The following is a 13,207-nucleotide window of genomic DNA, read 5'->3' on the forward strand; positions in this document are numbered from 1 at the left end:
GCGGACAAACGGACTAGTGTGTTATATGCGATGTTTGGCTATACAATAACCGAGATGGTTCTCCAAATCCAGGGCAAAATTAAGATGTAGACTTTTATCGAAAAAAATAATCATACAAAAAATAGTAAGGACATAATGATATCAAAATGTCACCGTATGATATTGTCACGGTAATAAGGCCATGGTACGATATTATTGTGGTATTATCCCAAAATAAATTAAGACTTGGCAAAGTAGCCATAGTGTATACAAGGAAGTGTCAGGAATTTGAGGGATAAACCAATTACTGTAATTGAACACCAACATGATGCTCAAATGTTCTCATCATATTTACTTTTACAAAGAGGTATTGTGCAAAGATACAAGTATTAAAAAATAAAAATAAACAAAAAAGTTGAGTGTCTTTAAACGTTGAACTTCCTGAGAAGCAGTGTTATCTGCAGTGGACATGTTTGTATTAGTTACAATCTTTATGGTCCACATCACCACGGCACAAGGTTAGAATGTTTGGGGGGATTCACATTAAGCTACACAAGAATGTTTTGGAGGAGACGACACAGCTCACCTTGACACAGCAGCATACACAAGCTGGAAATCGAATAAAGCAAAGATGTGGTAATGTTTTGGAATGGAGAAAAATGGTGCAGAAAAAAATGTATGACAAGAAAAATGGACCACAAAAGAATACTCCTGCTTTAGTGCATTTTTAAAAACATGACTAATTGCTGGATTCCAACAAGTCTGACTGGTCATTAAAGGAACCTAGAAAGTTACCAAAAAACTGTAACAAAATAACATGCAAAAAAAAAGAACTAGACAGACAACTGAAAATGTAAAGTTACCTTCAATTTAGTGATGGAATAGATTTTGTTGGTTTCAAGTGGGTTTTGGTTTGGTTAAAATGGGCCTAAATAGCTTGTTTGCCGACCTCTGATTTAGATGTAATATTTTATGGCAAATATGAGTAATCTTCATCTCTTTTATTAAGATCAGGAATTAAGTATACTATGATCACCCATTGTGAATCTATAGCCCCGTGCTTTCCCTTTTTATTTTCCTTTCCATTAGGTAGTTATCAGTTAAATCTGAGAGGTCAAGGATGTTCGTGCCTGCAGGCCATTGGTTAATATTAATGACTATCAGCCAATTGGAGCTCATCAATAGGTCAGAGGTTATCAGCAGGTTGCAGATGCAGGAAGTTAATCGAATTAAAGATGCATGTTGTCGATTGTAGTTACAATTTCTTTTCCACTCCTAATGTATTTTTGTAGCTGTCTGTGTTTCTCTTGTGTGAATTTGTTAATGCTGGATATATATATATATATATATATATATATATATATATATATATATATATATATATATATATATATATATATATATAGTGATTGGTAGCTTTCACATTTGAATCGATGTATTACCAATTTATATATAGCTTGTTTTCTTACACTTCTGTGTCTCATTTGCATGTACTGTACAATATAGTACACTTTGCATGACAAGTCCGAAACATTCAATGGCATTAGTGTATTGATTACAATGTGTTGCCTTAGCCAGGAAGTAGATTTTGCTATTAAGTTGACTGTGCCCATTTAATTTTTTTGTTGAGCCTTACAGTGTTTATACTTTATGTATTGTACTTATTACACACCATTATAACGCGGATGACGTTTTAGTTTTCATTATCAAATTTGGAGGTGTTGAAATCGCCATGTTAAATCGTCAATGGCAAATCCAATTTGAAAAGAGGAGCCTTACGGTACTTTTGAGTGCCTTCTTATTGCTTTGTTGGCATGGAAATTTGTAAAATTACCAAAAAGAGGCATTCCAGCTATATATATATATATATATATATATATATATAACCCGTTTTCATATGAGTTGGGAAATTGTGTTAGATGTAAATATAAATGCAATACAATGATTTGCGAATCATTTTCAACCCATATTCAATTGAATATGCTACAAAGACAACATATTTGAAGTTAAAACTGATAAACATTTTTTTTTTGCAAATAATCATTAACTTTAGAATTTGATGCCAGCAACACGTGACAAAGAAGTTGGGAGAGTTGGCAAAAAAAAACTGATAAAGTTGAGGAATACTCATCAAACACTTATTTGGAACATCCCACAGGTGTGCAGGCTAATTGGGAACAGTTGGGTGCCATGATTGGGTATAAAAGCAGCTTCCATGAAATGCTAAGTAATTCCCAAACAGGGATGGGGCGAGGGTCACCAATTTGTAAGCAAATCGTCAAACAGTTTTAGAACAACATTTCTCAACGAGTTATTGCAAGGAATTTAGGGATTTTACCATCTACGGTCCGTAAAATCATCAAAAGGTTCAGAGAATCTGGAGAAATCACTGCACGTAAGCGATGATATTACGGACCTTTGATCCCTCAGGCGTCACTGCATCAAAAACCGAAATCAGTGTGGAAAGGATATCACCACATGGGCACAGAAACAATTCATAAAACCACTGTCAGTAACTACAGTTGGTCGCTACATCTGTAAATACAAGTTAAAACTCTACTATGCAAAGCAAAACCCATTTATCAACAACAACCAGAAACGCCGCCGGCTTCGCTGGGCCCGAGCTCCTCTAAGATGGACTGATGCAAAGTGGAAAAGTGTTCTGTGGTCTGACGAGTCCACATTTCAAATTATAATTGGAAACTGTGGACGTGGTGTCGTCCGGAACAAAGAGGAAAATAACCATCTGGACTGTTATAGAAGCAAAGTTCAGAAGCCAGCATCTGTGATGGTATGGGGGTGTATTAGTGCCCAAGGCATGGATAACTTACACATCTGTGAAGGCACAATTAATGCTGGATGGTCCATACAGGTTTTGGAGCAACATATGTTGTCATCCAAGCAACTATATCATGGACGCCCCTACTTATTTTAGCAAGACAATGCCAAGCCATGTGTTACAACAGCGTGGCTTCATAGTAAAAGAGTGCGGCTACTTTCCTGGCCCGCCTGCAGTCCAGACCTGTCTCCCATCGGAAATGTGTGGTGCATTATGAAGCGTAAAATACGACAGCGGAGACCCCGGACTGTTGAACAACTGAAGCTCTACATAAAACAAGAATGGGAAATAATTCCACTTTCAAAGCTTCAACTATTAGTTTCCTCAGTTCACAAACGTTTATTGAGTGTTGTTAAAAGAAAAGGTGATGTAACACAGTGGTGAACATGCCCTTTCCCAACTACTTTGGCACGTGTTGCAGCCATGAAATTCTAACTTAATTATTATATGCAAAAAAAAATAAAGTTTATGATTTTGAACATCAAAAATCTTTTCTTTGTAGTGCGTTCAATTGAATATGGGTTGAAAAACATTTGCAAATCATTGTATTCCGTTTATAGTTTCCAAACTCATATATATATATATATATATATATATATATATATATATATATATATATATATATATAGACACACTGCTTGTTTCCATGCCAAGTGCTTGTCAGCAACAGGACATGGCATCATGTGCAACAAAGTATGGACCAACAGTAGGTGCAAGACAGTACAATAGGTTTTACAGTAGAATAGATCTGTTATTTTATGATCAGACGTTTTTAAGCTTGACAATGTTTTAGGCCAGCCATAACATAGGTTTAAAAATGCATATTTTTGACTAAAGATGGGTCGTAGTCAAAAAGGAAGAAAGGATGAATTGATTAACGTGGACCCCGACTTAAACAAGTTTAAAAACGTATTCGGGTGTTACCATTTAGTGGTCAATTGTATGGAGTATGTACTGAACTGTGCAATCTACTAATAAAAGTATCAATCAATCAATCAAGGAACAATGCAGAAGATTGAAGTGGCAAATTTAAAGTGGCGAGAGGGAAAAGTACAGTACTAGTATGGTTTGACTAGTTTTTAATCTAGACTAATATTCAATATCCCTGTAATGAAAGTGAATACATATATTATCCAAATTGAGGAACCTGAAAAGCCAAGTTGCCACTCATAAAGTGGACTTTTCTCTTCTGGATTTTGTTTTTTCTACTCTATTGCTCGTTTTGCCCTTTTTGTGGTAATTGACAGCCAGTTTAGCCATCGGGTATAAAGTCAAATGCCCCAGAGATTTGAGCCAATCATTAAAACTGCATTGCAACAAGTGAAACCAGCATACATTAACATTGTAATGTCAAGTGTGCACGCGAGAGGGGCCTGCTTTTCTGTCAGGCACTGCTGACCCAGTCTCTGAGTCACTTCTAACACTTGCCAATACAAACAAAATACAGAGAACAATCGATTTGTTTATCCCAGTTTCCCACTGGATATGATTAATCCAACGAGCATCCAGATCAACAATCAATAGCAAACAATTGGCAAAAGGGTTCCAAATCAGGTTTTGATTGGTTGAATAAGTCCACGAGAAGCAGATGTGGCCCTCAGTGAACCTTACTCAGCTTTATCTAGTTTTACAGCAGTGGAGTAATATTTTTTAATTGCAAACCTCAGAATATTTTTTTTGCCCAGTGGAAAATTGACTCAGCAGTAATTATTGTGGTTCTGTAAAACTGTCATATCACAGGTCCTCCATTATGTTTTTTTGTTCAGATGTGATTACATTACATTAATTATTGGAGCCAAACAAATATAAACACTGTTCTGCATATCCTACTTCCAGACTCACTAGCTTCATTATTGTTTATTCATAACATTTTTAAGATTCCGTGTTCACCAATGACATATTTGAATATGCTGAACGGATGAAGATTCAGGAAAAAACAATTAAGATGATTGAAAGGTGTGTTCCAATGCTTTTAATTGTCAATATTGTACTGCTGTATCAAACATTACAATGCTTCATTTCTGGTTGATGGTTTTTTAGCAATTTTCCCCTCCACCGTAAATACAGTTGTGTTTTGTATAACAAAAATGGTCACCGTCAGCCTTCCTATTGTATTAATTGTAGCGTTTCGCTCAAGTGGTATTGTTACACACTCTTCCCTTCTCTTTGTCTCTCTCCCAGGGTCCCAGGTGTAACAATTGCAACAGATATAATCTGCGGCTTCCCTGGCGAGACAGAGGCAGACTTCAGAGAAACTATAGACTTGGTGAGATGTTATCGATTCCCCAGTCTCTTCATCAATCAGTTCTACCCCAGACCAGGGACACCAGCGGCTAAAATGGAGCAAGTGCCAGCACATGTGGTAAGCACGATCGTTTACATCAGTGGTTTCAAAACGTTTTTTTTCAAAGTACTATTACAAGAAACACTTGGCTCCTCAAGTGCCACCTTACTGAGCAACATTAAAATACACATAGCGTAGTAGGCTTAAGTATTCATTAAAAACAAGGCAGATTTTTTTATTTACGAAGTATATTTAATTTATGTTCTTGACATTTGTGGCGTTTTTTGTTGTTCGAATTTGAAATGGATGTTTGCATTACAACGATTGCTTTGTAAATTAAAGTTATATACGTCTTTGTTTGATTGGCAACACTAAATTGGCCCTAGTGTGTGAATGTGAGTGTGAATGTTGTCTGTCTATCTGTGTTGGCCCTGCGATAAGGTGGAAACTTGTCCAGGGTGTAGTCCGCCTTCCGTCCGAATGCACCTGAGATAGGCTCCAGCAACCCCCGCGACCCTGAAAAGGACAAGCGGTAAAATGGATGGATGGATGGAAGTATATTTAATATTTTTGGCCACTGTAACATTACATAAAATGCACAAACATCATCAACAATGACACTCTGTATACATTACATATTTAAAGTCAAAGTTAAATTCCCAATGATAGTCTCACACACACTAGGTGTGGTGAAATTATCCTCTGCATTTGACCCATCCCCATGTTCACCCACTGGGAAGTGAGGGGAGCAGTGAGCAGCAGCCGTGGCCGCGCTCTGGAATCAATATAGTGATTAAACCCCCAATTCCAACCCTTGATGCAGAGTGCCAAGCAGGGAGGCAATGGGTCCCATTTTATAGTCTTTGGTATGAGTCAGCCGGGGTTTGAATTCACGACCTTACAGTTTAGGGCGGACACTCTAACCACAAGTCCACTAAACAGGTTTTTTTTTTTTTTTTTTTTTTTTTTTTTTACAGATTTTACATATTTATAAACTTCTCTCATGCATCATGGAATCTGTACTTTAAAAAAGGTGCCAGTACTTAAAAAATGCCCGAACTGGTGTTTAACATGCACATTTTTGTAAAAAACTTTTGTTAAAAAAAATACACAAAAAAACAGTGCCATCTTATTTTATGAAATTTTGTGACATACAAGTTAAATGGATTAATAATATAAATTGAATAACTAAGGAATACATTTAAAAACAAAAAATACAATACACAACTTATCGTCATAATTATTGCAGCAATACAAACCATAGAGAATGTATAATAAAAAAACACCTTACTGGTCTTGTAATGTTAATACTCATAATTCCGGGTGATCGTGAAAGCAACCTTGGTTCCCATAATCGTCATTGGTGTGTAATGAGTAAGTGTTGTATTTTTGTGGCTACTAACTAGCCTATGTCTGTGTGCTTCTGTCAGGATGCTACATCACTTCATACTTGCCAACCTTGAGACCTCCGATTGGGGGCGTGGTTAAGACGTAGTAGTATATTTACAGCTGTTGTGTGCGCAGTTGTGCACTGCACTTTCCAAAGTAGATGTTATTGTCACAAATGCATGCTTGATTGATTGAAACTCTTATTAGTAGATTGCACAGTTCAGTACATATTCCGTACAATTGACCACTAAATGGTAACACCCGAATAAGATTTTTAACTTGTTTAAGTCGGGGTCCGCGTTAATCAATTCATGGTACAAATATATACTATCAGCATAATACAGTCACCACACAAGTTAATCATCATAGTATATACATTGAATTATTTACAATCCTGGGGGTGGGATGAGGAGCTTTTGTTGATATCAGTACTTCAGTTATCAACAATTGGATCAACAGAGAAATGGATATTGAAACAGTGTAGGTGTGACTTAGTAGGATATGTACAGCCAGAAGAGAACATAGTGAGTTCACATAGCATAAGAACAAGTATATACATTAGAAATACATCCGATTATTTACATTAGGTTATTTACAATCCGGGGAGATGGGATGAGAATGGGGGAGGATTAAAGGGTTGAAGTTGCCTGGAGGTGTTGTGGTACAACATGTACAGTAGATGGCAGTATTGTCCTGTTTAAGAGTGTCACATGCTGTTTACGGCAGACAAACTGCCTCACGGTAGAGTGTTAGACGTTAACGCGACTGCTGTTGTTGAGTGTTGTTACTGCGCTGGGAGGACGTCAATGAAACTGCCTAACAATAAACCCACATAAGAAACCAAGAACTCGCCCTCGATCTTTCTACAGTGATAACGTCATTGGGCAGACACGCTGTCAGACACGTTTCTCAGGTCCTCATGGAGCTAGGGGGGCGTAGCCTCCAACTTCGCCTGAATTTCGGGAGAAAATTTGTCCCGGGAGGTGTTCGGGAGAGGCTGAATTTCGGGAGTCTCCGGGAGGGTTGGCAAGTATGCATCACTTACAAGATGTTACTTCCACGATAACGTTCATTTAGCACCGAAATGAGAAATCGATAGCTTCTTTTTTATCGGTCTGGTTACTACCGGTGCCCAGCCCTAGTGATAAGTGTACACTAGGAAACCGTTACTTAGTTCTCATCATTCCATCCATCCATCCATTTTCTACTGCTTATTCCCTTTGGGGTTGCGGGGGGCGCTGGTGCCTATCTCAGCTACAATTGGGCGTAAGGCGGGGTACACCATGGACAAGTCGCCACCTCATCGCAGAGCTCTCATCATTCCAATGTTGGGAATTCTGTGAGTTTTTCTTTTTTTCATATCAGAGTTATAGTATTAAGTTTATGGTCTATATTCTGTGATAATATGCTTTAAGCAGGTTATACACACATTAAGACAACTTTAACTTGCAGATTTAAAATCTTGTTGGACATTTCAAAACGCTGTGATTAAGGCTTGGTGGATCCCGACTGGTCATACCACAGTTGAACGCCTGGCGTTTGAGAAATGTGGTCACTTTCCAAAGTCGTCTTCCACATTGGGGCAACATTCAAAATTGAGATCAGTTGCGCACAGTCTTCTGTTGGTGACGACATGAGGCTGATGCAGGCCCGCCCACACTTTAGAGCTCAAAGTGGGTGTTCCAGAATGTTTAAAACAAGCCTAAAATCTTTACTATGTCTACTTTGGGGGAATTTCACCTGGAGACATAATTTTTCTAACGGTTGGTAGAGCGGCCGTGCCAGCAACTTGAGGGTTCCAGGTTTGATCCCCACTTCCGCCATCCTGCCGTTGTGTCCCAGTGCCATCCACACTGGTTTAAATGTAACTTAGATATTGGGTTTTATTATGTAAAGAGCTTAGAGTCGGTAGAGAAAAGCGCTATATAAATATAATTCACTTCACTTCACATTTTAGGTCTAGAACTATGATGGGGACGGCGTGACGCCGTTGGGAGAGTGGCCGTGCCAGCAACCTGAGGGTTCCTGGTTCGATCCCCACCTTCTACCAGCCTCGTCCCGTCAGTTGTGTCCTTGAGCAAGATACTTCACCCTTGCTGTTGATGGGTCGTGGTTAGGGTCTTGCATGGCAGTTCCCGCCGTGAATGTGTGTGAGAATGGTTGAATGTGGAAATAGTGTCAAAGCGCTTTGAGTACCTTGAAGGTAGAAAAGCGCTGTACAAGTATAACCCATTTATTATTTAACAAAGTGTCAAATCTTGTCGTTGTCGTTGTATTAGAAGGATTTGGATGTTGGTGCCCTTAAAAGAGAACTGCACTTTTTTGAGGAATTTTGCCTATCGTTCACAAGTATTATGAGAAACATCACAATTTATATATTTTTTTTGCATTCCAAATATTAAATAAATACGATGAAAAGTCTGATTGCAATGGAGCTTATGGGTCCCTCTCTATTCCGCCTATAAAGCCCTTAAAAAAACATCCAAACACCTCTATTGAGGTTTTATATATATATATATATATATATATATATATATATATATATATATATATATATATATATATATATATATATCCAAACGTTTCCATAAGAGTTGGGAAATTGTGTTAGATATAAATATACACGGGATATAATGATTTGCAAATCCTTTTCAACCCATATTCAGTTGAATGCACTACAAAGACAAGATATTTGATGTTCGAACTCTAAACTTAATTTTTTTCTGCAAATAATAATTAACTTAGAATTTCATGGCTGCAACACGTGCCAAAGTAGTTGGGAAAGGGCATGTTCACCACTGTGTTACATCACCTTTTCTTTTAACAACACTCAATAAACGTTTGGGAACTGAGGAAACTAATTATTGAAGCTTTGAAAGTGGAGTTCTTTCCCATTCTTGTTTTATGTAGAGCTTCAGTCGTTCAACAGTCCGGGGTCTCCGCTGTCGTATTTTACGCTTCATAATGCGGCACACATTTTCAATGGGAGACAGGTCTGGACTGCAGGAGTGCCAGGAAAGTACCCGCACTCTTTTACAACGAAACCACGCTTTTGTAACACGTGGCTTGGCATTGTCTTGCTGAAATAAGCAGGGGCGTCCATGATAACGTTGCTTGGATGACAACATATGTGGCTCCAAAACCTGTATGGACCATTCAGCATTAATGGTGCCTTCACAGATGTGTAAGTTACCCATGTCTTGGGCACTAATACACCCCCATACCATCACAGATGCTGGCTTTTGAACTTTGCGTCTATAACAATCCGGACGGTTATTTTTCTCTTTGTTCCGGAGGACACCACGTCCACAGTTTCCAAATATAATTTGAAATGTAGACTCGTCACACCACAGAACACCTTTCCACTTTGCATTAGTCCATCTTAGATGAGCTCGGGCCCAGCGAAGCCGGCGGCGTTCCTTGGTGTTGTTGATAAATGGGTTTTGCTTTGCATAGCAGAGTTTTAACTTGCACTTACAGATGTAGCAACCACCTGTTTTCGGTGACGGTGGTTTTTTGAAGTGTTCCTGAGCACATGTGGTGATATCCTTTACACACTGATGTCGGTTTATGATGCAGTACCGCCAAAGGGGTCAACAGTTCGTAATATCATCGCTTACAAGCAGTGATTTCTCCAGATTCTCTGAACCTTTTGATGATTTTACGGACCGTAGATGGTAAAATCCCTAAATTCCCTGCAATAGCTCGTTGAGAAATGTTGTTCTCAAACTGTTCGACAATTTGCTTACAAATTGGTGACCCTCACCCCATCCTTGTTTGTGAATTACTTAGCATTTCATGGAAGCTGCTTTTATACCCAATCATGGCACCCACCTGTTCCCAATTAGCCTGCACACCTGTGGGATGTTCCAAATAAGTGTTTGATGAGAATTTCACAACTTTATCAGTATTTATTGCCACTTTTCCCAACTTCTTTGTCACGTGTTGCTGGCATCAAATTCTAAAGTTAATGATTGTTTGCCCAAAAAAAAAAAAAATGTTTATCAGTTTGAACATCAAATATGTTGTCTTTGTAGCATATTCAACTGAATATAGGTTGAAAATTATTTGCAAATCATTGTATTCCGTTTATATTTACATCTAACATAATTTCCCAACTCATATGGAAACGGGGTTTGTGTGTATATATATATATATATATATATATATATATATATATATATATATATATATATATATATATATATATATATATCTGATGCAAATTTATATGTAATGTAGTAACAAGCACATTTTTAATAACATTTCATATTTACGTATTTTGATCATTTTAAGTATACGCAGCACATTAATTTCAAAAACGCATCACGGCGTTCACTTTTTATTATTATTATTACTCACTGCAGACTTTGAGAGCCAACAAACATAATAAAACATCACTTACTGTACAAGGTCTGCAGTCAATAGGATGCCGATTGCTAGAATGTTTATATATTCCCATTTAGATGAGGAATGTCTCATAATCTTTGCAAAGAAACGGGGTTGGGGACCAGGCATCTTTTTGTGTTCTCACCATCTCTGGGTCCTAAATGGCTGTCAAAGCATACCAACATGTTCGAATATATATTCTGACTTCTTTTGTCCAACAAACTTTAATGCAGCAAAGAAGAGAGGAAACACATCGCCTGCACATGTATTTGCTGGTGCAATCAACCAAATTTCTAGGTATAATGATTGATGATAAATTGAACTGGAAACGTCATATAAAAATTATTCAACATAAAGTAGCAAGAAACATGTCAATAATGAATAAAGCAAAACATGTTCTAGAAAAATCACTCCTTATTCTCTACTGCTCGCTAGTGAGTTATTGTGTAGAAATATGGGGAAACAACTACAAATGTACACTTCATTCATTAACAGTGTTACAAAAAAGATTAGTTAGAATAATACATTATTTTGGATATAGAGAACATACAAACCCTTTATTTATTGAATCAAAGATACTGAAATTCCATGACATAGTGAATTTGCAAACAGCTAAAATTATACACAAAGCAAACTATAATCTGCTACCCAAAAATATAATAATAGTAACAATTCTTCTCAACAAAAGAGGACAAATATAATCTTAAAGAAAAATGTAATTTAAAACATTTGCACGCACCTACACCACTTAAGACCTTCAGTATATCTGTTTGTGGAATTAAATTATGGAATGGATTAAGCAAACATATCAAACAATGTACTAATATAGTCCACTTGTGTTTACAAAGAAGAAGAACCATGATAAATATTCCGAATTTATCTCATCCATCTATTCATTTTTAAGATAATTTTACTCATCTCATCATATGAAATTACTTCACCAACTATTATTTATTTATTTTCATTGTTATTACTTATAGAGTATATTGTGAATAAACTGAGAACAGGAAGTGAACAAACGTTTTAGCAACTGCTATGTAAAGAAAAAAGGGTAGGATTAAATAAACTCTGCTTTTTTAGAAATTGTGATGTATCATTTTTTATGCTTGCATGTTAAAAATTAACTCAAACTCAAACCAAGAGTGAAAGATCCACTCCACATTTGGTTTATTAGCACAGCAACACTTGTTTACAATAACTCAAATTTCAACAATTTAAAAAGTAAATTTTAATCCATTGTTAATCCAAGCCACACGTCTTTGAAGTTTGTAATTTGAGGAGTGATGGAGGAGGAATGCTATTTCAGGTAAGATGTTCCTGCATGTGCGCAATGAAAGATATTAGAATTACACACTTCAATTTGCATGTGTGGGTTAAAAGGAAACACATGCCTGCCTCTTGTCATATGAAAATCCAAAAATCCTGCTCCAGTTCTGTCGTGCCTCCATAACTTCTGTGCAGCTTCAAATATCGCTAATCCCGAAAGCTATCAAAAGACAAACTGCAGCCATATGTAGTCGTTATTTGAAGTATTAATGTGGAGGTGTCTCACTGCATGCGTTAAAGCCTGCTTGTGAGTCCCAAATGTGCTGCGCGTAGAAACTACCTAGATGAGATTATTTTTGGATTAGCGGATGCTATAAATGTTGGTGACAGAATGAGACATCTGTCAGTCAAGCAACTGTCCAAAAAAAAACCTGCTTTGATGAAATGAAATATTTTTTTTGATTTATCACAAATAATCCCTGTTGAAGTAAGGTTGGGGGTCATAAAAATGTGTCAATAATTGCATTTCTAAAGACATTGCCTCTGACTCCAGCACAAGTTAGATCATGGGTGTCAAACTCTGGCCTGCGGGCCAAATCTGGCCTGCTGTGTAATTTAATTTGGCCCTTGAGACAATATCAATTTAGCATTAGAGCTGGCCCGCCGGTGTTATACAGCGTCGGTGCAGCTGTAACACCGCATTCACCGCTAATACTCATACTTGCCAACCCTCCTAATTTTCCCGGTAGACTCCCGAAGTTCAGTACCCCTCCCGAAAATCTCCCGGGCAACCATTCTCCCGAATTTCTACGGATTTCCACCTGGGCAACTATATTGGGGGCGTACATTTAGGGCACTGCTTTTAGCGTTCTCTACAACCTGTCATCACGTCCGCTTTTCCTCCATACTAACAGCGTGTCACATAATATTTGTATATCTGTGGCTTTTACACACACACACACACACACACACACACACATGCACAAGTAAATGCAAGGCATACTTGGTCAACAGCCATACTGGTCACACTGAGGGTGGCCGTATAAACAACTTTAGCACTG

At 37.5% G+C, this 13,207-nt stretch overlaps 1 protein-coding gene across 2 annotated transcripts in view; it reads left to right on the forward strand.

Annotated features, from left to right (window-relative positions):
- cdkal1 (CDK5 regulatory subunit associated protein 1-like 1) overlaps positions 1-13,207 on the forward strand; it is a 611,713-nt gene that overhangs the window by 437,978 nt on the left and 160,528 nt on the right. For both annotated transcript variants that reach the window (XM_061916180.1, XM_061916181.1), the window contains one exon: positions 5,000-5,180. In XM_061916180.1, coding sequence (XP_061772164.1) covers positions 5,000-5,180 — 181 coding nt within the window. The remainder of the gene's footprint in view (positions 1-4,999; positions 5,181-13,207) is intronic.

The sequence above is a fragment of the Nerophis ophidion genome, linkage group LG11, assembly GCF_033978795.1.
Source record: "Nerophis ophidion isolate RoL-2023_Sa linkage group LG11, RoL_Noph_v1.0, whole genome shotgun sequence".
In the NCBI taxonomy this organism is placed as follows: domain Eukaryota; kingdom Metazoa; phylum Chordata; class Actinopteri; order Syngnathiformes; family Syngnathidae; genus Nerophis; species Nerophis ophidion.